General features: G+C 48.7%; 1 protein-coding gene across 1 annotated transcript in view; it reads right to left on the reverse strand.

The window, feature by feature from the left end:
* Positions 1–2,210: 2,210 nt before the first annotated feature.
* Positions 2,211–27,285, reverse strand: part of NRPB7 (DNA-directed RNA polymerase II) — a 50,410-nt gene continuing 25,335 nt past the window's right edge. The window contains exons 3-6 of the mRNA XM_086787851.1: positions 9,896–9,946; positions 9,726–9,791; positions 9,483–9,551; positions 2,211–2,612 (exon numbers count right to left, since the gene is read on the reverse strand). Coding sequence (XP_086643977.1) covers positions 2,547–2,612; positions 9,483–9,551; positions 9,726–9,791; positions 9,896–9,946 — 252 coding nt within the window. The 3' untranslated portion in view covers positions 2,211–2,546. The remainder of the gene's footprint in view (positions 2,613–9,482; positions 9,552–9,725; positions 9,792–9,895; positions 9,947–27,285) is intronic.

Here is a 27,285-nt window from a genome sequence, read left to right on the forward strand (position 1 = left end):
TGGATCCATGAGACCAAAATGATATTAACAGAGTGTGAATGAAATCTCATCATGAATGAAATAAGAGAAAGTAACAATAAACTACAATTGAAAACTGAAAGCTAAGATCTCATACTCCGAGATTAAACAAGATGAAAAATCTAGATCCTACTATGTCAGGTATAGGATACAATAAGTGATGGGATATGGGAGAGTTGAATAAAAATAGTCAATCAACCCTCTATATCGAGCAAGGGCCCATCCAAGACGTCCATCGTGGGTGATACACGAAGGCTACAGATGTTGATAGTCTATTGTGAGGATGAGGCTACACTATGGTATAGGCTCTCGTATCCCACTGTTTGATGGGCTCAAGTGCCTCTCTATCCACCCATTTGAGATAGATATGGCAAGCTGGATGGCTGTTAGGAGCGAGGATCTCTAAGTAGTGACTCTCTCTATTGACTGAGCTCCAATAGGAAGAGTCCAAGGCACCTTTGTTTTGGGTACTCCATGACCTGGGATAAGGGAGGGCTGTTAGGAGCGAGGATCTCTAAGTAGTGACTCTCTCTATTGACTAAGCTCCAATAGGAAGAGTCCAAGGCACCTTTGTTTTGGGTACTCCATGACTTGGAATAAGGGTCCAAAGCCATTTTTGAATAGACAATGAAACCTCCCTTTGATCTCATAGTAGACTGGGCATTGACAAACATAATGCTCCTTTGACTCAACTCGTGTCTGAGAGAGTCTACATGTTCTACCCTCTCTGGGTATCTGCTCAACTCTTTCAATCTCTATCCTCAATTTATGGGATAATACCCTAAGCTAGCCAATAGCTATCCTCATAGCATGGGACATGAAGACATCAAGAGAACTTGGTCTCTATATTGTTGTGAGTCCCAAGAAATGATCTCTGTAGTACTGCATCTTGATAGATAATGGGCCTACCGAGATGATCCATGTTTTACGTGTATAGCCCAATCGTATAGAATCACCTCCTCATGTGTAAGCCTAATGTATGGAGAATCTGGATCATACTAAAATGAAGGAAGCCGGTCCATCTACTATCCATGTGCCTAAAACCAAGTGTGTATTGTGCCATACCAAGATGAATGCTCTCCTCCGGCCACTATCTGCTATGATGACTATAGTGTAAGTCGGGGAAGTCAAAGTGAATACATCTCCCTCACCCTCTGTATATAAGTGATTGTTTGGAACAAGGCGTCCATGAATGTAGGAGAGAGAGAGAGAGAGAGAGAGAGAGAGCCTCACCCGCCGAGAAGAATTTAAGAACCTAACCAAGAAGAAGAGATGGTAACGAAACCGAAACCAACAAAAGCCCAAAAATCAACCGAGCTCCGCATCTTCCTCCAATGCACAAAACATTTCTACAATCATGTGAAAATCAAGCGAGGTAGAGATGCCCCTTAGGTCAATGCAAAGCCGCATGCCACAGTTGACATTGTCTAACAATCCGAAATTTCAAGCCGTGCAAGCTCTATAATGCTTCATTTCTTTTCGCCACCATCGCCATGCTTCAAGCAAGTGGACCGATTAGCCATCAACTTTTCAAAAAGAGCCTCAGGCAACACCCGAATCCATTTGCCCATGTCTAGCAAGCCACCCATCGCTTCGCAGTTTACCAACGTACGTGCCTAGGTGTCCTAAATTCTTTCATTCTCGTGGACAACCCAACCTCATTCACATCCGCCTTATACATCAACACTCAATTCTCTATCACAAACCATGTGTAAGAGTCGAAGAAAGGGTGTGTTGTTTTCATCGAAAGGAGCTTCTACATGGGCACACCTTTTCCCCAACGTCCATGTACGACACCTGTAATATGTACACATACTCTACATCTAGTAGACACATCGATAGGCATCCATATCTCAAACACATGCATTAAGTCTCATCGATATCTCAAGCACATGCATTAAGTCTCATCGTTGACAATCGTCTAGGTACATTTATGGATGGGTGGCGGGCACACGCCTTGCCCATGGTACAACCAATTGAAGCTTTCTCAAATCAACTTGAACCTTCTGTAGCCTTTCTTTGGCCCCACAAGTCATTGATCCACATTACCTCTATCCCCAATGCTTGTTAGCGCCAAATCTCTTAAGCCACAAAGGTCACCCAGCTCCATTGCAACAATGGACAAAGTCTGTTGCCATGCATTAATTCACTCACACTTAGCACACACACACAACCAATGCGAAGCTCAATGAGAAGCTAAGTTAAATTAGTATACATCTGAAAGCCAGGCATGTAGCCCACTTTTCAGAAAGGGCCAAAGAACACATTTAAATTAGCTAAAACCTTGAGCATGCTTTCAAATCCAAAACCAGAAGCCCACATATGTATTTCTAAACATACTTTTAATCCAGTAATCCAGTCCAAATATGTTTGCCCATGCACGGAAGGCTTGAATTTCAGGTAATGATATTTCCAAACATCTCAGATATACGCTCAAAATGGTTGCATCTCATCTTGGTAGTCTGCATAATCTCAGTTCCAATGAACGTATGTCCATGCTTTCTTCATTGGATATCCATGATGTAAACCTAGCCTGCTGTTGTTGGGTCACCAATGAGGCCCAAAAAGTCATCTTTGATTGTACCAATGCAAAACTGCAGCAGAAAATTCATCCACATTTATTGAGCATGCGGCACTATGAACATGAAACTTGCATATTTCTTAAAGATCCTAGATAATTACAAATAAAAATACTAAAACATACATGGAATACTTATAGAACACTTGCGCCTATGTGCTACGGTTTTCTAGAGATAGAAAGAAGAGTGCAATGGAAGCACACATACAGTGTCCCACTCCTAAACTAATGCTCAATATTATGTAAAAAAAAAAGAAGTAATACAACTGAAATTAAAGGACAAGATGTAGCTAAAGCCTAAGAATGAAGACATCAAAATCACAACCATGTGACCTACTTACTGTACACGACTACAGAGAAATGTTGTGTTAAGTCCAACACTAAGGAAATCAAATAAATATGACGATTTCGCTACCCACGTATATATATGCACCAATGCTCTTGGCCACCTGTACCCAACTACCACATCCACAATGCCACGTGGTAGTGCCATGTGTTATCTCTGCTGTCCAACTGCCTATCAGCTGCTATCTGATGTTCGACTGTGCCCTTGGTCTTGTCCTTCTTGGACAAACAATCTTTGGACAGATGTCCTCTTTTCCCGCAAGAGAAACAACGACTCCAACCTTTCTTCTGAAAGGAGGAAAGTGCCTAGTCAGAACTGTTGAACGACACCTTCAACTTACCCTGTCAGATGAGAACGGACGACTCCTCCAAAAGTAGGGAGCTAAGATCATCAGAATCCAACTGCGTGGATTGACCTAGCACCGCAAAGATCGAGAAATCACATCATAGTCCAGAGGACGCTTGGTGAGGATAAGAGCAGCCAGCTGGGAAGAGGACAAAGCAGCACCCATAGCCAGTAACTGGTCATGGATAACCTTGGCCTTCATGAGAAAAGACTGCATTGAATTGCCTTCAGGAAATAACAAGCCATACAGCTGCCCCTACAAGGTAACTGCCCTCATCAATGAATCTTGAGCAAAGAGAGTCTCCAATTTTGACCATACCTGATGAGCACTGGTGAGGGTTTGCACTGCCGGTGAGATCTCCTCAGTGATGGTCCACACAAGCACAGAATGCGCCTTCGAGTCCCGATTCTCCCAGTCTTGTAATTCCACAGCAAATTCATCCTCCTGATCTTGAGTCCACCTCCTAGAGTTTTGAGGTCGCTTGGGCTTCCTTTCAATGCCCTGAACAATGTCCCACAAACCCTTGTGGATGAACCAGACCCGCAATTGAAGCTTCCAATGAGCGTAGTTGGGTCCTTTCAACTTCTCATCCTTGTTCGTACAGGGGGGGAGCCATATCCACAACAACAAAGAACAAATCTCAGCTCTCAAACATTTCTCTCAAGTGCTTTCCAATGAAGCGAGGCACCAAGAATAATCAGAGAGAAAGAGGCAGGACAGCAGCAAAATAGTCCAAGATCCACCGGGAACCGCCTATCGGAAGGACAAGGACTCGTGGAGGAAGAAGACAATGTAGGGCCACTTGTCTGGCAGCACCAAATGCAAAGAACTCACCAAAAAACAGATGCCGGTGCAGAAAACACAGCCACAACTCCACCTTTTGCCTCTGTGGAAGAAAATGCACCCAAGTGAACTGGCCGGCTTGCCTTTGTAGGAGAAAACGCAGCCACCAAAACTGGCTGGCAGCAAACAGCCGGCTGGCTGGACCTGAAAACACAGCACTGTTGGGAAACGCAGCCACTTTTTGTCACAGATCTGCAGCTGGGAGAGATGTGGAGAAAAACGCACAGCAAAAAGTGGGAAATGTGGGCAGATTTGCAGAGTTTGGAGCAGCCTCGACCTAAGCGTATGATACCATAAAGGAGATAGCACACGCGGAAGCATAAACAGTAAACATACGAGAGAGTGCAAAGGAGAGTGAGAGAGTTGGACAAGATCACCTTTTATAACAGCAGTAAAGCTTTACAATGGCAATGGCCAGCAACTGGATGTTGAACTATGTGCAAGGGAAATGGATGAAGGAGTGAATAATGGGGAACTCCTTATATAGTGCATGAGTGAGCTGGCCGACTGCCTGTAGGGCTGGCTGACTGCTCACAAGACAAATAAATAGGAGAAATACAATAAAATGCCAGATAAATGGTAAAGCCCCACAATACTCAAATGCACAATTCTAACACATTTGACATACACATGACAACATACATTTGTGCTCTATGGCACCACATTTATCACCACCACCCCTTGGTACCAACTTGGCCTACTCATGTGGTGGCTCAGAGGTTGAATCATTACATAGAGCATATTTCTCATCTTATGCTCCAAGAAAATTAGGGTTTTCCAGAAATTAGTGCTTTTTGAATCTGATGCTATAGGAGGTTGTAGCAAATCTCCAATGCTTGATATATGCCCTCAATTTTTTTAAATGTTAAGGGATTTGAGATTAATGCTCTGATTAAGATGAATTTATAGAAAAAATAAAAAGCCCCAAAAGGTACTTTCCCGAAGCTTGCAGATGCTCCTTTCTGTGCTGATATACGCATCTCTTCTTTTGTTATGTTGGTCGGCAGTTAAGCAGCAATAGCATAGAGATGTAAGTGTTAGCAACCAGCATCAGTAACTTCATTAGCATTAGCAGTAGCATGGGGAAGGGGAGGGGGGGCACCTACATGGCAATCTGGCTAGCGGCGCTCTTGCAGAGGCGGGCGACAGACTGTCTGCCAACGGCTAGTGCCCCCCTCATACTGAGCCTGGGTAGGAGGCTACCTCCGTTGGTCAAGAACCTCCGCCATGGACTCCGGCCCTGCATCTCCTGCACTTGCCGACGCTCTGCTGAAACCTGGGGGGGGGGGGTCTTCTGTGGGCTTGACGCCGAGAATAAGACCGAGCAAAGGTGGCCCATCTGCTTGCAGATGAAACACTACCCACGAGGCGAGCGACAGACTGTCTGCCAACGGCTAGTGCCCTCCTCATGCTGAGCCTAGGAGGGAAGCTACCTCGGTTGGTCAAGAACCTCCGCCATGGACACAGGTCCTGCATCTCCTGCACTTGCCAGTGCTCTGCTGAAACCTGGGGTCGGGCGGGGGGGGATCTTTTGCAGGCTTGACACCGAGAGTAAGACCGAGAAAGGTGGCCCATCTGCTTGCAGATAAAACACTAGCCGGGGAGACCAACGTACTCTACCCATTTAAGAATCGGGTCGTCCTAGAGGTAAGAGCACGATGACCTATGGGAGATCCTATGAGGAAGCAATGCACACTCTAATACACCAAAGTCAAAACCTTTGTGGTTGTCGGTACAATCTCCAAGAAATCTGTGTATGGTGGAGATACACCAACTGGCCTATCCTCCGAGGACAAAGACAAATCAGACGACATGTCCTCATGTGGTGCCTCCATTACATCAGACACTGAAGATACTCCACCCAATGCGTACGGCAGGTGGGAAGAGTCCTATACAACCCCAGAAACTAAAGCGAAAGATTATCCATTGCGTGCAAACGGCAACTGTGAAGACTCTCCCTCACAGACCTGGCTGAAAGCTTCCTCTATTCGTGCTTGTGGCCTGATGCAATGAAGCACCCTAGGTGTGTGCTTGACCCGAGAAATGAAAAAATGTTGAGAAATGCACACATGCATCTCCTTCATACTCATCCTCAAGTCTGAAGAAGCCTCATACTCGAACTGCTCCTCAGGTTCTAAAGAAGCCTTCTCCTCGAATTGCTCATCCAAGGTCCTCAAACAATCCTTTACAATGTGCTCGGTGGAGTCACAATAAAAGCACTGTCCAGCAGCCATCTTGGCGCGACGCTCTTCAAGGGCGAGGTGAGTCAACAAGGCTCCCTCACTTGCTTTGTCCTTATTATCCTTGATCTTGGACTGGCTACCCTTGTCTTTGCCTTCTGCTGCCCCTATTGTTGAGTCTCATACTTGGAACTCTCCCGCGTCTCAAGGGTTGTAGCAAGACCAACCGCATCTGAAAGATCACAGGGCCGATGTGTGCGAACATCTTCGCGCAATGACGGTTTCAAACCATCCACAAATCGCTCAACTTGCTCTGACCCGTCGGAGGGCCCTTGGGAGCATAAGCAAAAGCTTCCAGAAACGAGCAACATAGTCAGTTATTAATATGCCATGTTTATGCATAAAATGCTCCCATTGTTTCTTCAATTCATGCTAGTAATCTACGGGGATAAACCACTTCAAGACCACCTTGCGGCAATCATCCTAGCAAGTCATGGACTCGTGCCTGAGGTGGTCTTCCCACCACAAGAAAGCGGCACCCAACGCCCGTACAAGCCATACGTGGCAAATGGAGCTGAAAAATATCTAAACCACCAGCTATTGCCAACCTGGTAGCCATCTCACAGGTCCAATTGGTGACAGCTTCTCCGTCTATCTTCCTATTGAACTTAGGAGGCTTCAAAAGCTTCACTAATTGAGCTCGTTTCTCACGAGGCATGGAGGAAGAACTCGGCAAATCGTAGTCCCCCAGCATCGAGCCAATGAAGGCGAGCGAGAACTGTCTAGAGAATCAAGTGGAGAGGGACTCCGCAAAGGAGACCGTCGGTGAAGCGAACAGCATCTCTCCTGCTGACTACGCGCGGGTGTAGAATAATGACTACCGGACTAGAAGCGAAGCTCCAAGGTGGTTCCAAACGTTATGTACTGTACGGATCCGTACGTACTGTACGTTGTTTGGTACGGAAAAAAATTTTAAGGTACGTAAAAATGCGTACCATTGGTAAAAATACATAAAATCTCAGAAATTTCAGCCACCTACATAAAATTTGAGTCCATGTTCACATTGACATATAAAACTTTCGAAATAGAGACACAACAAGGTCAAAAACCTACTAATTCAAAAGTGAGAAATTAGAATCACAAGTCAATGCATGATTGCTCTGACAAATTCAATGCACAATGCCATACAATTTCAATCAGGATTCAGCAATCATGCAATGCATAATATTTAGTGGGCAGCTCAGCTGAGAGAGAGAGAGAGAGAGAGAGAGAGAGAGAGAGAGAGAGAGAGAGAGAGAGAGACTTGAAGGAGAGAGAGGCTGAGAGCTCTATGCACGGTCCACAGAGGGTGGGCTAAGGCTCTGAGAGAGAGAGAGAGAGAGAGTTATGTTGCTGCCTTGGGGGCCTGAGCAAGGGTGGGTGGGGAAAACAGGGTACAGGGTAGCGAAAAGAGAGAGAGAGAGAGAGAGAGTGCAACTGTAGAGGCCCTTACCGGAAGGTGTGCGCCGTACAGAGTCCAGACGCTATCGCAAGCGAAACCCAAAAAAAAAACGTTTATCGCAGGAAACGTTTATCGCAGGCAAGCGAAGCAAAAAAAAAAAAAAAAACCGCGTACGGATTGATCCGTACGTACGGATCCCCGTACGGTACGGATGTACGGTACGGATTGGATCCGTACGTACGTTTTGATCCAACCTTGCGAAGCTCCTCCTATACATCCTTGCCTGCATCCAAAGGAGTGAGAAATCCTCCTCCATAAAGTTTTTCCACTTCGTCCTCAGAATTGTCCAACACTTGCTCCGAAGCATGGCCCTTGTAGATTCTAGATCAGGAATACTAGGTGCTCGAGGTGCCGACTCCATCGTGTCGAGATGGGCAAATATAGCCTTTGTTTTAGCCGTCTACATGTCCATGGATGCCTTCGTGTGAGAAGTAAATCAGTGAGTTGTGAATCCATGACAAATATCAAGTGATCAAGGACCGGGTGAGGGATTTCAGCCCTGCGTGATGAGGTAGGGGTTTGGTGGGGCAGGGAAGGACAGTATAGCCCAATTAACCCACCTGCAACGAAGAGAACCCAAATATTCACTTTCCCCAGACCCACCACTCTTGGAATCTAAGTGCTCTCTACTCTATCCAAGCAATCAACACACATGGGTGCCAAAAAAGAAAAACAAAATTTGCAAGTTCCCTAGGCTCTAACACCAACTGTAGCACACTTGTGCCTATGTGCTAGGGTTTTCCAAAGATAGAAGTGACGAGTGCAGCGGAATCACACATACAACACACAAGAGTCCTAAACTAGTGCTCTATGTTATGTACAAGAAAGAAGTAACACGACTAAAATTCAAGTACAAGATGTGGCTGAGAATGAAGACATCAAATCACAGCCTTGTGACCTACTGTACACTCCTGGCTAGCACTTCACCTACAGAGAAACGCTCTGTGAAGTCCAACACAGAAAAGCAAATGCTTCAGCTTCAGCTTCCTGAGCCAGGGTGTCCTAAACATGGTTGATAATTTTCTAGTCAAGATCCTTATGTATCTTTAATATGTGATCACAAGGATAAGTAGGGAGAAAAGGTTCTCTTCTTAGGTTGGGGACATTTGACTTGCCGGCCCCTATTGAGAAAAAGATAAATAAAGGCAATGTGGGGCTGGATCCGGCTGCCCCCTTCACAAACATCGATATTTGTGAACTCAGCCTTATGCCATGTGGCCAATTGATAAAAGGGAAATTGAAGGCCAACAGTCCAGGGGCAAATTAAATCCCATGAATGGCATGGGGTAGACAACTAGTATGAGCTGCAAAGGACAATCTTCATGTTGATAGTTCTGACCCAGATCAGCAATATGATTAAAGTCTACCCAGAACATCCCATCCACACTTCCTATTCCTTCTCCGAGGAAGAATCAGCCATGAGGCTAGCACTACAGAGCAATGCACATTATACTCCATAAATACTACTCTGACTGACTGCGCTCAGTTATGCAAAAGCTGACTTTCAAATTCAATCCACTCCTACTCTCTTACTAAGTGTGATCAAGTTGAGTGGACAAAAAGTAATCTTTGAACAATGCCCCTCCAAGAAACAAAATGAACAACGTATGTGAATTAAGGATAGAGACATGGGGGGGTGTAATTCCACAATGCGTACATAACAGACTTACAATTTCTGTGACATCAACACGAGTGCCCACTATCTTCAACCGTACTTCACTGTCTTTCTGTATCCTCACCTGCCCATGAACGAAAAATCACTTTAGTTCTCAGTGGTTCGAAAAACTCGTGACAAACCTCACATAGCATGGAGAGGTGAATAGAGTATCAACATCAAGAATATTACGATGCTAAAAACTCAAGAAAAATAGCAAGGCTAATACTGCAAGCATAAAAGGATTCAAGGGACATACTAAACCATCTGATGTAGCATAGCATGGAATGTCCCCAGACTGGAACTCCATATCATCTGGAATGAGCTGCAAAATGGAGCAGAAAATCAGTTCATTCATACCTTCCCTGCCCTGCATAATTCATAATCAAAAAGCATGGATCTAGAAGAACATGAGCTTTTAGCACCCACATGATTAGAAACAAATATTTGCACAGGTCCAGCTTCAGCAAAAAACCCCATCTGCAAAAGGAAATTAAAGCAACAATGATAAGAAAAACAAATCCCGTAGGTTCTTCAAGAATCAAGCCTGGCTTTGAGAAACAAATCTTTCCTGGTGGGAAAAAAGCAATCCCCGTAAAAAACATGTGAAACTCTTACCAGTTTAAAGAAACTAAAAGAAAGGATAAATGAAGTCAAGGAGGGTGAGAAAAACTACCTTCCCATAGAAGCATAGCCTAGTCATAAAGTATGACACATCTCCTCCAGATATGGTATGGATCATATCAGCAGACACATTGCAGGCCTTTTTGTAGTACCATACAAAAAGCAGCCTCCATCACCAACAGGAAGCTGTAACTTAATCCACAAAACTGTAAAAGACAAATGTGCGCAGCTGACACCATATAGAGGCTGGAATGGGCCGAAAAACCCCCCCGCCCCTTTGGAGTATTTTATTACCCAAGGAAAAATATCATGCACAAGCTTTGAGGGCCTTACTCTGGGGTTAAGCAGGGCTGCCCATTCTCACCTACACTCTTTTGCCTCTACATTGATGAGATCGCAGTATTTGTGGATAGTTTAGAAGGTAGAGGTTCACCATTGGCTCAAACAATATTGCTATATGCTGACGACATTGCCTTGATATCAGATTCAGCCAAAGGTTTACAGAAACACTTAAATGCATTCGACAGATTTTGCACGGAGAGAGACCTTACGATCAATTTGGGCAAAACCAAGGTTATGGTCTTCAACACATCTTATGCAGTTGCCTCACGATTTTCTTTCATATACAGAGATGCCCCAGTGGAGATTGTGCAGAAGTATGTGTATCTAGGAGTCACTTTTACAGGCCCTTTGTTCTGCATGACCACAACTGCCACTAACCAACTTGCGAGGGGGCAAGCCTCCCTAGCCCGTATGCACAGACAGTGTTTCCAAGCACATTTCCAAGAACCTTGCACTAGGTGCTGGCTCTTTGATACTCTAGTACAACCAGCGGCTATGTATGGTGCAGCCTTTTGGGAGCCAGGCCTAGGGAAGGATCACTGGAGCATACAGAGGCTACAGGTGATGTTGCCACACATGATCAGGAGTAAGCCATCTGTACCACATGACATTCTACATGTAGAGTTTGGGGTGGCCCGACTGGTTACAGATGCCCCTTTTCAGACTGTCACTTATATTCAGCATGTATACACGCTTGACAGAGATCACCTCCCACGACTAGCACTAGAGTCCTCTATGCAATTATACTGCGTGAGGGAGGGAGCGATAGTATTTTAAGCCTCAAAGGTTATTAAACCTTATAAACAATAAAATCCCTTTTTGTCCCCTTTCACACTTGCACTGGCCACCATATATGGGTTTCCTTTTCATACCCAAACTTGATGCCAGTTCACACTTGTCCGTGCCCGGTCCTTACGAATCGACGGTAACTGTTACGACCCTGTGTTTTTCCCTCTGAACAACAAGCAGGTGAGGCAGAGGCACAGTTCTGGGATCGTGTCAATGCTAGGGTCCGTTCATTCATCTTCCTCAACTGCACACCACAGGTAATCAATCATATAAAGCATATGACACTGGCCAGAGGTATATGGCAGCATTTGGCTTCTCTTTATAACAGGGTATCACCCATGAAGAGGATTTCCTTGGAAGTACAGATGCGGGTTATGAACCCTGCAAAGTCATCGACGTTGCGGGAGCACATTAACAAGCTGCAGGCTCTTCAGAAGGAAGTTCTTCAGGCTGGGAAGGAGATATCATCAGAGGACATGGCCATAACGTTGCTATCGCATTTGCCCTCTCAGTACTCAGCATTCTACTCATCTTTGATTACCAGTGGCAGGCTCAGCACCATCACGTGGAAGGAGCTTGTACCCATGGTCTTGGACTAGGAGGAAAGATTCGCGAACCCTCCACAGGGCGGAGGTTCGGAGGCCTTAACTGGCCAACGGTCGAAAGGCCGTAACAACAAGGGCAAAGGGAAGGCTTCATCAGAGAAGTCTTCTCAGAGGATGTCCGATGTAGACCACAAGAAACTAAAGGCAGAGAGGACCTGTAATGATTGTGGCGAGAAAGGCCACTATTGGAGGCAGTGTCCCAAGCGGAACATCGAGAAGGGTAATCGTGAAGACTCCAGCATTTGTGCACCTGGAGGTGATGGACACCGATCATTCATTTTCTTTGGGCAGGGAGGAGGTTGGAGGACTCGCCGCTACGGATACTCGGGAGTGGATTCTAGACAGTGGTGCTTCCAGGCACATGACTCCTTCCCGTTTAGATTTACAGGATCTCTGCTAAAACATCATATTTTATCGTACGATAAGAAAATGTTTATATCATACCGTATTTTTCCATACGGTATCCTATCTTACGGTATCGTACCTGACACCTATGAGCCCATGTGGCCATGGTATTGCCTGCAAGTTTCTCAACCAACCACCAATGTGCAACGGTGCCTTTCATGTACATTCCCACATGTCTGAGTTTTGAACTCTCAAAATAGTTGGCTTCATGGAATACAATTTCTTTTTTTTTTTTCCCGAGAAAAGATCCTTTCATTAGTTATATAAAAACGCCCGTAGGGCTACAAAAGATCTTTCCTGCTCATAAGAGAAGCAGAGCAGTGAATACAGCAAGGCAGCCCGGGAGACTCTCCCTAGGTGCTGCAAAATACAAGCATCAGTACAAAGGACTGAGGGGCTAAATCATACAATAGGGGGGGGGGGGGGGGGGGAGGGGAAGCCAAACAGGTGGCCTGTAATGCCAACGGGGGGGATCCCGTATGTAAGGTATAGAAGGGGCCGCTGCGCCAGGTGGTGTGAAAGGCCTGGCGCCACAAGATCGCCTCATCCGAGTCGCCCCGGATGCGGTCATACTGTCCTCGCAGGGTGTGGATCAACTCCTGCCAAATCCCCCGTGCAGTCTCTGCTGGGGGCTCCAGTCTCCCCTCAAGGCCGTGAAACACCGGGCCCTCCAGGTGAACCAAATGGTGAGGCTGCTGAGGAGCTCCCATCGTAAATCCCTCTCCTGGGTCCAGCTGGCGGACGAGAAATCCGGTGCCGGAACCAGGCAAGGCTGGCCCCGAATGAATCTGATGGCCTGACTGTCCTGCTCCATCTCATAGCCCATAGCAGGCCCTGACGAAGTCGACCAAGCAGCGGCACCCCACGTAAACATACCCTCTCGAGAGAGGGGGGCCAGAATACGCAGCATCCGCAGCCAAATCTGCTGCGCCTGAGGGCAATCCCAAAGGCAATGTCTCTGTGTCTCCATAGGGTGGCCGCATCGGACGCAGGCCGCCGGAAGACCGCTGTAAACAAGCCAGGTGCCAACTGCTGAGCCCCTGTGGTGGGCGACCAGCCACTCGACAGTCGAGATCCTGCGGGCCTGTCGACTAGCCCAGAGCCGAGCCCAAAAATCCTCCAGGAACTCCTGTGAGAGTCCCTGTAGCCGCCAATGCCCTGCTGCAGCTGGAGAGACCATCCTCCTCGCCGTCAAAATATGCCTCCCCAGCCGAACTGTATACTGGAAAAAGGTGATCTCTGTGGCCTCAAGGGATGCATAAGAATCATGCCACTCGTACTCCCCAGGGTCCCACTGTAGCCGGGCCAAGGGGCGCGCTACATATGCCCATATGCGCCAATCCGGGAGCACATCTGCAGGGTCGGGGTCAATATGCCACTTCCGAGAAGCGGCGGCCACTACCCGTATCCTCTGAAAGGTGCACTCTGCAACCAAAGGCGACTCCACCTCCACTCTCTGAAGTCTGCCCTCATCCTGAATCTCATAGTAGAGGCATCTGCCATCCTCAGTGCAAGCTCTGACAGCAATCAGGATCTCCAACTGTGTAAAGGCTCCCATCCACCGTGGGGCCACTAGCTCGAGAGGCATGAACCACTCCTCTGTGAGTGCCTCCTGAATATCATCCCTCATAATCAACCCCCCTCTGAAGTGACTCAGCCTCTCCACCTGGATCTCCTCTGGGAGATTGCAGAAGGCCTGCTAGTCTCCAAAACTACGTGCTGGGCCTGCCTCTAAAGGTCCCCAGGCTAGACGAGGCCGAGAACCCAGCATATGACCCTGCTCAGTGCGAACCGCTGGGCTCCAGATGAGCGGCCGTCTGGCCCGCTCCTCAACACAAGGAGGAGGTCGCTGAGATAGCCCCGGTCTCAGCAGCTCCCAAGCTCTCAGGATGCTCAAAGTAAATCTGTCCTCCCATCCTCTACTGAGGCCTGTCCTCCTCATCTCTATGAAGATCCAACGAATCTCTGGTGCCCAAGTGCGCCCTGCTGGGGGAGCCCGAGCCTGCAGCCGCTGCAAGAGAAGCTCTTTCCAAGGCTCAGCGCCTGGAAGCAGCCCCCGAACAATAAGCTTCCCCAATAAGGCTCTACTCTGATCGACTGGATCTATAATGCCCAAGCCTCCCTGAGCCAGCGAAAGTGTAATAACTGCCCATGCAACCTTTGCCCGGGCTGGCTGACCGTCCCGCCCAGACCAAAGAAAGTTCCTGATCAGCCTCTGTACCTGGCTGATGCAAGAGCTCGAGAAGATCCAGCAAGACGTAATGTACCACATGGTCGCTAACAACACCTGATTTGCCACCACCACCCTCCCAGCCAAGGATAGTCGAGCTGTACTCCAATACAAAAGCTTCTTCCGAATGCTCAAAAGAAGCGGGGCAATCTGCTGCTCAAGTGACAAATCTAGTCCAATCTGGCATCCCAAATGTTGGGGTAAAGGCGTTATGCCCACCCTTATAGTGTGTACAAGCCCATAAGTTATAGTACATAGTACACTTAGTACTTTTAATGTACTAAGTGCACTATGTGTACTAGTGCAATATACATGTGTGATAGGGGAGTCACACACTCATGCTTTTCATGAGTTGACTTATCCCCACAACTCTCTCTCTCTCTCTCCCTTGCTTCTCTGTGTATGTCTCCCATGAATGATCTCTAAACCCTAATTCAGGTTCCTTCTCCCATCAACTGGTATCAGAGCAAGGTCGCCTGTTGAACCTCTCTTGGAGCTGGTCGCCTGCTGAATTTTTCTTGAACTGGTCGCCTGCTGAATCTCTGACAGAGCTGCCTGTATCTTTTCTGGCTGCTGCCCAGCCAGCTGCGTGGGGTGCCCCAGCTGCCCAACAGCCAAGCGAGGACAGCAGTAGCAGGCAGGTGGGCGGAAGGAAAAGGTGGCCGGCAGCCACTATTGCGCTGAACACAGGCGAAGCAGGCCGATAGGTAAAGGCGAGCTCGTAGCGCTACAAGGCGTCAAAATAATAGGCCACGTAAGCCTCTAGGCAGGCGAGCGAAGAAGCAGGCGGGCGAAGAAGCAGTCGAGTGAAGAAGTTGACGAAGCGGTGTGCGTGATGCTTTCGCCATGCTGCTCTCGTCGTGTAGAGCTGATCGTGAAGCTGGGCGTAGACTGGGCGCTGGTGATCGCTTGAGCAGTGCAAGCGTCGTAGCGAACAGAAGCATCGCTGGTGAGCAAGGAGCACCTGGCAGACGCCCCTTCACGTCACCTTCTCCTCTACGCCAAAGACAGGGTCCTTCGCCTTCCCAAACAGGACCACATCTGTGACCAGCCCAAGCAACACCAAATTCAGCAAATTGCAGCATCATCATCGTGCAGCACTCTTTCTGCACCAACAATCTGTAGCAGCAAGAATTGCCCCCATCTCCTGCAACAGCCTGCAAATTGAAGATAAATCAAAAAAATTTCAAGGTATTCTGCTTCAATTTTTTTTTTGGGATTTGCAATTGAGCAAATACAGTAATCAATTGAGCAGGTACAGGTGCCCAATTGCTCAATTTTTTGAGCAAAATTGGCAAAATTGGGTGACATTGGTCACAATCAGGATAAATTTGCAGGAAATTGGTCAAATCAGGATCAATTTGCAGGAAATTGGATGTCGAAATTTGGGGCTTTTGATGTAATTGTGCAATTAAGCACTCATACATGCTGTATGATGTGAGAAATTGCACATTTGGGCAAAATCGCAGCAAATTGCAGCAAATTGCAGTGCAAATCAAGGGGCTTTTGTGCCGATTTGGTTGATTTGCATGCAGGCAATCGCATTTGATGCTGTGGTTAATGTGCTGATGCCTTACAAGCACTCAATGTGCCTGTAAATCAAGGGGCTTTCATGTATTGGATGTATATGTGGCCAGGGGGAAGCATCGTGAACACTCTGGATGCCTTCATGTGCGTCAATGTACCATGTATGATCAGAAATTGATCTTAAATCAAGGGGCTTTTCAAGTTTGTATGCTTGTTGAGCTTGGCAAAGCAGCAGGCAAGACATTTATGCCTTGAATCTTCAGAAATCAGCTTGCAGTCAAGGGGCTTTTGCCCAATTTCTGTTCGGGACTGTTTTATGCAGTGTACAGGACTGTAAAAGTCTGATTTTTACTCATTTGGACAGCCAGGAGAGCATTTATTGCTATTGTACCTGCTGGTACAGATTTGGCACAGCTTTGTGCATGTTTTGGCATGGCTGTACACTGTTTTGAGTGACCAAAAGGTTCAAATTCAGCTGCTGTACTTGCCGGGACAGGTTTGGTACATCATTGGTGAGCACTTGGTACTGCTGTACAGTACTTTGGAAAGGCAAAAGAGCACATTTAAGGTGCTGTCCAAAATCTGCAGCAACCAGATTTTGGTGTTTTCATCACAAAAAGTGGGAGAAAAGTTGCATTCTTGCTTCCGCAGTGGGAGATAAAGCTTGGGAGAACATTTGTGAGCACTTTGTGTGCTTTGGGTGCAGTGTTTGCACATCTTGAGTGCAGTGTTTGCACATCTGCAGGGAGTCAGGCATTAAAGGTTGCATATTGCTATGGCAACCACAGGTGAGAGCTCTTCATTGCTTCACATCAAGAAGCTTGAAGGCTCGCAGAATTATGACATTTGGCAAACCCAGTGCTACAATGTGTTGCTTCAGAAAAAGCAGCACAAGCCTATCAAAGAAAGGGGTGTGATGCCCGCTTCTCTTACTGCTGAAGAGTGGGAAGATATGGATGAGCTGGCAAGATCTACTATCATGTTGTCTGTGTCAGACTCATTACTTTTCAGCATTCGTGAAGAGAAGACAGCTTGGGGAATGTGGCAGAGATTGCAGGACTTGTATGCCCAACAAAGTGCCTCAAGCAAAGTGTATTGGTTGAAGAAACTCATAGGCCTTCAGATGAAGGAAGGGGCATCTATGACAGCCCATCTCAATGAGTTTAATGGTATTGTCAGCCAGGTCATTAATCAAAAGTTGGCAATGGACGATGAGTTCAAAGCCACTTTTCTGTTATGCACTTTGCCAGAGAGTTGGGACACATTCAGGACAGCCACTAGCAATTCGAATGCTATGCTGTCATATGCAGATGTTGAGGGTGCTCTTCTTCAAGAAGAGATGAACAGGAAAAACAACTCTGTTGGAAAGTCCAATGCAATGAATGCACGTGGGAGATCCCAGCAAAGGGGGAAAAGCCAAGAAAGGGGAAGGAGCAAGTCTCGCTCCAAAAAGGATTTGGAATGCCATTATTGTGGCAAGAAGGGACACATCAAAAAGCAATGCTACAAATGGAAAAATGATCAAAAAGAAAAGGGAAAAGGCAAAGACAAAGAGAAGGATGAAGCCAAAGATGTAAAGCCAAAGGGCAAAAGTGGAGTCAAGATCGAAGAAATCAATGTGTCACATGCAGGTGGCAGTGAGGATGAGGTCCTCTTTACGTCTTCACTTGATGCCCATTCACTTCTTACAGGTGGTCATGGTATGCACTCATGGATCATTGATTCAGGTGCCTCCTTTCATGTCACAGGTTGCAGAGACTTGTTTGTCAGGTACACTGCAGGCAATGAAGGAGTTGTTTATTTGGGTGATAACCATGCATGCAAAATTCTTGGCAGAGGTGATGTGAGGCTTGTATTTTCAGATGGCTCACAGCTTATGCTCCATGATGTCAGGCATGTGCCTGAGATCAAGAAGAATCTGCTTTCTACTGGACAGCTTGATGATGCTGATTATGTTACCACATTTGGTAGTGGAAAGTGGAAGATTAGTAAGGGCTCACTGGTTGTTGCCAGAGGCTCTAAGGTGGACACTCTTTACTTTATGCATGCAGGTGTTTGTCACCATGCTAATGTAAATGCAACCGAGCTGCCGGAAATCTCTATGTGGCATAGCCGGTTGGGACACATGAGTGTCAAAGGAATGGAGCAATTGTCTCGTTTGGGTTACTTGCCTTCTCTCAAATTTTCAAGTTTTCAGTTTTGTGAGCATTGTATATATGGTAGGCAACTACAGTGCCCCCACAAGAAAGCTCTTGGACAAAAAGATGCTCAGTTAGAGCTTGTGCATACAGATGTATGTGAGATGCCTCAGCTTTCTTTGGGAGGGGCAAAATACTTTGTGTCTTTTATAGATGATGCCACACGCAAGGTGTGGGTTTATCCTCTTCGTTTGAAGAGCGATACATTCTCAGTGTTTCAGAAGTTTGTTGCTCATGTTGAGAATCAAACTGGTAAAACACTGAAGGCTTTGCGTTCCGACAATGGTGGAGAGTATATGTCCAAACAGTTTCAGGACTTTTGTGATGCTAAAGGCATCAAGAGGGAGCTCTCTACTCCTTATGATCCTCCACAAAACGGGACAGCAGAGAGGATGAACAGGACCATACAGGAGAAGGTCCGTTCTATGTTGTCACATGCTGCATTACCTCATGGTTTTTGGGCTGAAGCTGTTATGACAGCCGTTCACCTTATAAACAGGTCACCTAACACGAGGCTTGGTGGGAAAGTGCCAGAAGAAGTATGGACAGGGAAGCCTCCGTCATACAAGCACTTGAGAGTGTTTGGTTGCGTTGCGTACGTGCACATACGCAGGGAAATGCGCACCAAACTTGATCCTAAGTCTCACAAATGCATATTCCTAGGATATGGTGACAGAGGTGAAATGGGGTATAGACTTTGGGATCCCGTGAATAGAAAGATTATACGCAGCAATGATGTCATTTTTGATGAAACATGCATGTATAAGGAGCCTGCAAGGCAACATGAGCCTGGCAGAGTCATCTTTGACGATGATGGACATCATGGACAACAACCAAGGGCTGTAAATCAGCCATTACAGCAGCAAAACCAGCCCTTAAATGGTGCTGAAAATGGTCCAAATGGACAGCCAGATATGGCAGAAGATATCCCTATGGATATACCACAGTTGGAGGAGATACCGGGCATGATTTTTCAGCCTTATGGCATGGAACAGGAGCCACCAATGGGTGATATGCAGGCTGGACAGCAACCTGCAAATGATGGTCATTGGGTACGGAGGTCCACAAGACCCTCCAGAGCCCCTGACAGGTTTGTTCCAGGGGTTGACTACTTGATGCTTACTGACTGTGGGGAGCCCTCATGTTACAAAGAGGCTTTACAGAGGGCAGACAAGGCTCTATGGGAGCGTGCCATGAAGTCAGAGATGGATTCTCTGCATAAAAATGGAACTTGGAAGTTGGTGCCTTTGCCTGCAGGCAAGAAGGTTTTGCCATGCAAGTGGGTATACAGGCTCAAAGTTGCATCAGATGCTAAGCCAAGATACAAAGCCAGGTTAGTGGCTAAGGGCTTCAAGCAGGAATATGGTGTGGACTTTGATGAGATCTTCTCTCCAGTGGTCAAAATGACCACACTTAGAGCTGTATTAGCTTTGGTTGCACATGATGATCTGGACTTGATTCAGATGGATGTGAAGACTGCTTTTCTTCACGGTGATCTCCATGAGGAGATATATATGCAGCAGCCAGAGGGTTATGCAGAGAGTGGAAAGGAGAAGCTTGTATGCAAGCTGAAAAAGAGTCTTTATGGGCTCAAACAGGCACCAAGAGAATGGTATCATAAATTTGATACATTCATGAAAACTCAGAAATTCAGGAGAAGTGACATAGATCACTGCTTGTACACCAAGAAAGCTTTGGATGGCAGTCTCTTGATTCTCATTTTGTATGTTGATGATATGTTGATTGCCGGGAAATCTCGTAAAGAGATAGATGCCTTGAAGCAGAGGCTGCATCAAACCTTTGATATGAAGGATTTGGGTGATGCAAATCACATCTTGGGTATGCGGATACTTCGGGACAGAAATCAGCATGTGTTGTATTTGTCTCAGAAGGAATACATTGGCAAAGTCTTGCAGAGGTTCAATATGGACGGGGGGAAGAAGACTAGTACTCCTTTGCCTCCATATGTGAAACTCAGTGCTATGGACAGCCCACAGTCAGATAGAGACAGGGCTGATATGGCCAAGATTCCGTATGCTTCAGCTTGTGGCAGTCTCATGTATGCCATGGTTGCTACTAGGCCGGACATTGCATTTGCAGTGGGAGTGGTTTCTAGATACATGGCCAACCCTGGCAAGAAGCATTGGGAAGCAGTGAAAGGTGTCATGAGATACCTGAAGGGCACACAGGATTTGTGCATTTGCTTTGGCAAACAGGATGCATTAGTGCATGGTTACACGGATTCGGATTATGCCGGTCATCCAGATAACCGGAAGTCTACTACCGGTTATGTATTTACATTCACAGGAGGTGCTGTGTCATGGATATCCAGGATGCAGAAGTGCACAGCCTTATCTACTACAGAGGCCGAGTATATTGCAGCCACAGAGGCTTGCAAAGAGGCATTATGGCTATCTCGGTTAGTGGTTGATTTGGGCTATACAGGGGATATTCCATTGTTGCATTGTGACAGTCAGAGTGCCATTCAGTTGGCAAAGAACCCTGTCTTTCATGCAAAGACGAAGCATGTGGATGTGAAGTATCACTTCATCAGAGAGGTGATAGAGAACAAGCAAATTCAGCTTGTTAAGATTCATACGGATGACAACCCGGCTGATCTGTTGACGAAGAGTTTGCCTCCGGAGCGGTTTGCTCATTGCAGACACTTGATGGGCATTGGATGAGGCCATTTTCAGCCTTGATATGGCCTTGTATATTATCATGTACATGCTGATTTTTTCTTTTCCTTTACTTAAGGGCACTTTGCCTTTAAGTGGGAGGTTGTTGGGGTAAAGGCGTTATGCCCACCCTTATAGTGTGTACAAGCCCATAAGTTATAGTACATAGTACACTTAGTACTTTTAATGTACTAAGTGCACTATGTGTACTAGTGCAATATACATGTGTGATAGGGGAGTCACACACTCATGCTTTTCATGAGTTGACTTATCCCCACAACTCTCTCTCTCTCTCTCCCTTGCTTCTCTGTGTATGTCTCCCATGAATGATCTCTAAACCCTAATTCAGGTTCCTTCTCCCATCACCAAATACCGCACTACTGTGCCAGAAATTGATCAATGCTCCCAAAGCTGCACTAAAAACCTAGAGCGACTGCTCTGCCCGAAGAAGATTGGCCTCTTGGCCATGCAAAAATAAGCCCGTGTCGTCTGCAAACTCAGCATCAAGCAGGTCCTCCCCCTGACTGGGAGCTGGAGTCCTCTCAAACCAACCTCCTCTGCCGTCAAATACATGCTCATAGCCTCCGCAAAGAAGAGAAAAAGAAAAGGGGCGAGGAGACACCCCTGACGGACTGATCTGGTCAGCTCAAAACTCGGCCCCTGTCCTCCTGCAATCAACACCTGGCTACGAGCTGTGGAATACAGAGCCGCCACCCCTCTGATCCATCCTCGCTCAAAGCCCAGGCGAAGCATAGTGCCCTCTAAGAAACCCCAATCAACTCTATCGTATGCCTTCTCAAAATCGAGAAGCATCACGACCAAGTCCTCGCCAAGAAATCTAGCTCGGGCCGTTGCCTCCCAGAAAGTAAAGATGTTGTCAAGGATACTGCGCTCCTTGACGAATCCTGTCTAGGTAGCATGAATCAACTCCCCCAGGAAGGGCTGGATCCTCAAACTCAAGGCCTTTGCTAAGACCTTGTAGACAATATTGAGGATCGTAATAGGCCTCCAATGCCGAATATCATCTGATACTCCCTCCCCCTTGGGGATAAGAAAGATCAAGCCCTCTGAAAAGCTATGTGGCATCACCCCAGTGTCCAAAACATACTGAAAGCCCCTGCGGAGGTCTGGCCCCAAAAGGTCCCAATAGCGCATAAAAAAGGCCGGCGTCAGTCCGTCCTCCCCTGGGCAACTATGTCGCGGCAGGACCCTCCAGGCCTCGGCAAGCTCAATCTCTGAAAGAGGCGCACCAAGAACTGTACGCATACGATCTGTGACCCTCCTCTGCACATGGGCCCACACAGTCTGTCTGCAAGCATCTCGATCCTCAGTGGCTGGCTCCGCTGAAAGCAAGTCTCTATAGAATGCAGTGGCAATGGCTCTGACCTCCCCGGGCTCAGTAGCTACCGATCCATCCGGTCTACCAAGCTGACGGACTCTTGCTCGAGCATGGCGGGGTCCAGTGATCTCAAAAAACTCCCCAGTCACTCTATCACCAAGCTGCGTCCACTGAGAGGCCTGACGACGATAGTAAAACTCATGTCTCTGCTCCTCTGCCTCTCTAACCTCCTGGCATGCCTGGCTCAGCTGTGACGCCACCCACTCACATGCAGGCTGCTGCTCCTAAAGGCGCTGTAGCGAAGCAAGGCTGCGTCTCAGCCGATGCTCCCGCTCGCGAATCTCTCCCAGCCGTGTCAAAGCTGCAGCGTGCAAAAAAGAGCTAAGCTCGATGAGTCCCTGGGCGCACTGGCCTGCTGCATCCTGGTCAGAGCACTGACTATCATGCCAGATCCTCTCAATGTCCTCAGCGAGACTGGGATCTGTAAGTACCCTCTCTGGGATCCTCAACTGCAAGCTAGGCTCCCGTGTCCTCTCCTCCAATGTCGAGATAACTGGCGAATGATCTGAAAATGAGGTGCCAGCGAGAATGCCGATGGAGCCCCCTCGCTCCCCTAACCAGTCGCCCACATAAAAACGATCAATCCGTGATAGATTAGTCCCTCCTTGCCGGCGATCCGACCGAGAGAAACTAAGACTATCCTGAGAGCGGGAGAAGACCCCATGCTGCCATGCATCAGTGATCCTCAATGACATGCAAAACCGGTCCCAAGCTGCAAGCTCCGTGCCGTGCATTGTAACATGACTGCCTCCCACCCTATCGGCCGAGTCCTCAAGCATGTTGAAGTCTCCCCCGACACACCAATGTGCGGCCTCTGGCAATGCATCTGTAACCTGGGTCCAGAACTCTGCTCTGGCACTAGCATGATTGGGCGCATAGACGTTGAGCACGCCCAATAGCTCATCATGCATCCTCAGAATGACTTACTGTGCTCTACCAGGCACAATGATCCCTCGATCCACAATGGCCTGCCGCCATACATCTGCAATGACCATGCATACTCCTCCCTGTCCACCCAAAGGACCAAACCCTACAGACCAAAAGGTGTCCCATCTACCAGGCATCACCGAACCATATCTCCGGATCCTGCTCTCACCCAAGTGGTGCTCCTGCATCATCAAAATATCAATGCTGCCACCAACCAGGCATCTCTGAAGCTCCTGCCTCAAGCAACCACGATAGCATATAAAATGTGCTCCACCAAGGCCCTGTACATTCCATGAGATGATCCTCATGGATGACCTGCTGAGGTGGATGCTGTCTCAGCCGTACGGCGGGCCTTCGCAAGCGGCTTGGATGGAGAGCAGTCCCCATCCGAGCGGCTGCGAATCTGCCCACCCGGTGTACTGCAAGAATCACGGATCAGGCACCAGTGGCTGTGGCCCATGGCGACTGCCTCCCACTCTGACAGAGCAACCTCGTGTATACATACATATCTAGGGTCGCGTGCTAAGTCTGCCACTATGCGAACGACCGAATGACGAATCCCTGAGACATCCACACTCCCGGGATCCAAGAAAAAATGAGCCAACTCCCATAGTTGGCCTATCACATCTGTCACCTCCAGATCGCTCACATGATGAGAAAACTCAACTGCCTGAGTCTTCAAAGTGCTAAGAGCGAGCTCTAGAGTCCACTCCCGGTCGCAAGGGCCACATAGAGGGAACGAGAAGGCCACCGCTGAATCAAGTGCCTCCTCCCCGCGGGCCGGAGGTATCACTACATGAACTCGGATGGGTGCTGGCTCATGGGGACCCTCTGCTCCAAAAAGCCGTGTGAAGGCGTAATCAAAAGCCTCCGAGCGCTGTCTAATGCCCAGGCGACTCAGCCGACTGCGGATAGATGATATCCGTGAAGCCTGAATCGGCATGGTAGGTCTCCTCTGTGGTGCTCGAGTGAGGTCGGTGCTCAGCGCCCTCCGGACTGCAGGTGAATGCCAGGGGACTGCCAAGGCCTCCCGGGAAGGTGAGGCGGGCGGGGGGGGGGGGGGGGGGGGGGGAGGGGGGGGCGAGGGGGGTGTAGAGGGAGCCGCTGCCAAAACCGGAGCGGGAACGGGAGGAGGCGAAGGTGGAAGCGAGGCGGTGGGAGGGGACGGGGGTGGGGAGGGGTGAAGGAGGGGGTGCTGGCATCTCCTGGTCCTCAGTCGTCGCCGCAGGGGTCTCCTCCTGGAGAGGAGCAAAGCTGTTCCTCACGGGAACCTAGTGAGGCTGAGACTGTGGCTGCTGCTGCAGCGGTCTCTGAGCGTGCTGCTGCGCGGCTGTCTCCCTCGGCGGCACCCCTGTCCAGGCTGCCACTCCGAGGTCTCTGTGGTCTGAGCAGGTGTCCCGGAGGCAGCCTGCCGAGCCGCATCTGTAGGCGGGCCATCCGGGGCCTGCTGCTGTGGTGAGGGTCGGGGTCTCCTGCGAGGGCAGGCCTTGGCCAGATGACCGACCTGCCTGCAAATGAAGCACTGGTTCGGGAGCCCCGAGAACTCCACTCTCTGATCAATCCATCCCCCCCCATCCTAGGTAGCTGAATGACCTTAGGAAGGGAGGAGATGTCAGACACCAAAACTCTGACCGAAGGTAGCCCAGCTGCTCTGGCCACCACTGAAGCTACTGTGGGGCCAGTCTCTAGTACCGAGCCCACCAATGCTCCTAGCCTAGAGAGGAGCGGAAGATACTCCCGGCGGAGTCCAGGGAAGCAAACTGTAACATGAAAAAGACGCTCTCCCTGCTCAGCCGCCGCTGTTGGGTCAAAGCCATGCTGCCAAGGTCTGAAGAAAGCCCGAGCACCCCTGATGTCAAGGGGACTCATGGCAAGGACCTTGGCCACGGTCTCGAACTCGATCTGGTAATGTCCACGGCCCAGTAGCTGTACGTCCAGGATCTTGCCCACATCTGCAAGAAGGCGGGCCTGGAGAAGATCCCGGATCTCCCCTCTGCTGGGGCGAGTGCCGACTATACGGCAGATGGTGGAATGAGCCTGGAGGCGTTCCACCTCTGCGGTGAGGCTCGCTTCCTCTTCTGGCGAAAGAGAAAGCCTGATGGGGGTGTCCTCAGGGGCGGGCGAGGGGGCTGCGGATGAGTCCCTCTGAGGCGGGGCGGGAGGAGCCTCCATCAGAGTCTGAAGCTATGGCGAAGGCGAGGCGAAAGCGGAGATCCTGCAAGAACCGAGCTGCACACAGAGAGGCGAAAGACGAAGGCCGGAGAAAAAGGAAAAAACCCCCCTGGGGGCAGAAGTCAGCAAGAAAAAGGAGGGGGGGTGAAGCGGCTAAGGAGAAACCCTGTGGGGGGGGGGGGGGGGGGGGGGGGCGGGAGCTGCGCGCAAGAGGGGAGGGGTGGAGAAAGAGCTGGCGGAGGGGGGGGGGGCGGGGCACTGCAGAGTGAAGGTGGGCGCGAAGGCGAGGAGGGGCGGGGGGCGCAGCAGCGAGGGAGGGGGGCGCAGCAGCGAAGGCAAGCCGGGGGGGCGGCAAAAGGAGGGGCGGCGGGCAGTGCAACGAGGAAGGGGGGCGCAGTAGCGAAGGCAAGCGGGGGGACAAGGGGAGGCGCAAGGAATGAGGGGGGGCGCGAGGAAAGAGCAGGCAGGTGGGCGGGGGGCGCAGGTGTGCAGGTAGCGCGAGCAAGGAGGGGGGCAGGAGCTTCAGCGAGCACTTCCTACATTCCTGGAATACAATTTCAAACTGGGAGATGACAGATAATGCTCTACCCGAATCATACTCCCCATGATAAACCTCAAATTTTACATGCTTGTCACCCACATCAAATTCTTTGGCTTTCTTTCTATGGCAGTGGGTTTCTTCTTCACGTGCCATGGCTGGCCACTTTCCTGTATCCAAAGCAGGCACATATCATTCATGCTCCATACTTAAGAGGGGTTGATTTATGCATATGCTCCATACTTAAGAGTGGTATAGAAGAAGGCCTACGAGAGGAAGTGGCAAGTGCGGTAGAGGCATAATGAGAGGTTGCAGACACCTCTTTTCTTTTCCTATGCACAACCAATTTCAACTTTGATGCCACAAGAGAAGGCCGACTTACATTAGGTGGCTTTTTGAACATAAGTCCACCTTGTTTACCTATGATTACATCACCTTGTCCGATAAGATAAGAGATGGCCATATCTCTTGGCTGCACTCCCAATTCCAATGCATCATTCACAAAGGGGGGCTGCCTTGACATATGAGATACATTCTTAGTTTGTGAACCTTCATGCATGCTTTTAAGTTGGCCTTGCATTTCACATAGTTACTTCTTGAGAGTAAGTTCAGCCTGCATAGCATCATGTCTAGCTTCCCCCAAAGCCTTCTCCTTGCCACGGGACGGCTGCCCCAAATGTACATATATTACAGAGACCACTTTATGAGCATCTCAGGGGATGGGTTTATACAGCGACCGCGGTATATGGATGTATACATGCCACACAGCTCTCATGTTGCTATTGGACAGCTACGAGTCTCATCACATCAGCTAGAGATAGAGGCTGGGAGAGCGGCACGGGTTCCCAGAGCCGAGCGGATATGCAGATTGTGCCGCGAGGAGGTGGAGACTAAGGATCACTTTGTATGTAGATGTAGAGCCCACTAGGGGGTCAGAGATAGATATGCAGGATTGTTTGAGGAGCACTCTTCACTACATCAGTTGATGGAGGCCTCGGACCAGCGACAGCTTGGCAGACTACTACTAGAGCTTCATAGTTCTCGAGAGAGACTCCTCCAGACACCCGCTCCCACTAGGGGTGGGAGACAGTCCCAGCTCACAGATTTCTTCGAGAGAGCTATACCAATGCCACCTGATGTACCACGTGGGGTGACCGCACAGAGAGCAGAGGAATTGAGAGCCAGAAGGAGACCTAGACAGACTGGACATGGAGCACCCCGACTCTGTCACCGAGAGATAGCACCTATCCGGATGAGACACCAGATGGAGACACAGGAGAGGCTAGCTCGCTTTCATTCAAACTCAAGGTACACGTTCACGCCACTCACAGCCTCAGCATCGGCGATGTATGATATCTTATATCCCTCTTATGGCACTGGATGGA

This window comes from Cibotium barometz, chromosome 51, assembly GCF_041138505.1.
Source record: "Cibotium barometz isolate CiBa-2024 chromosome 51, ASM4113850v1, whole genome shotgun sequence".
Lineage (NCBI taxonomy): Eukaryota > Viridiplantae > Streptophyta > Polypodiopsida > Cyatheales > Cibotiaceae > Cibotium > Cibotium barometz.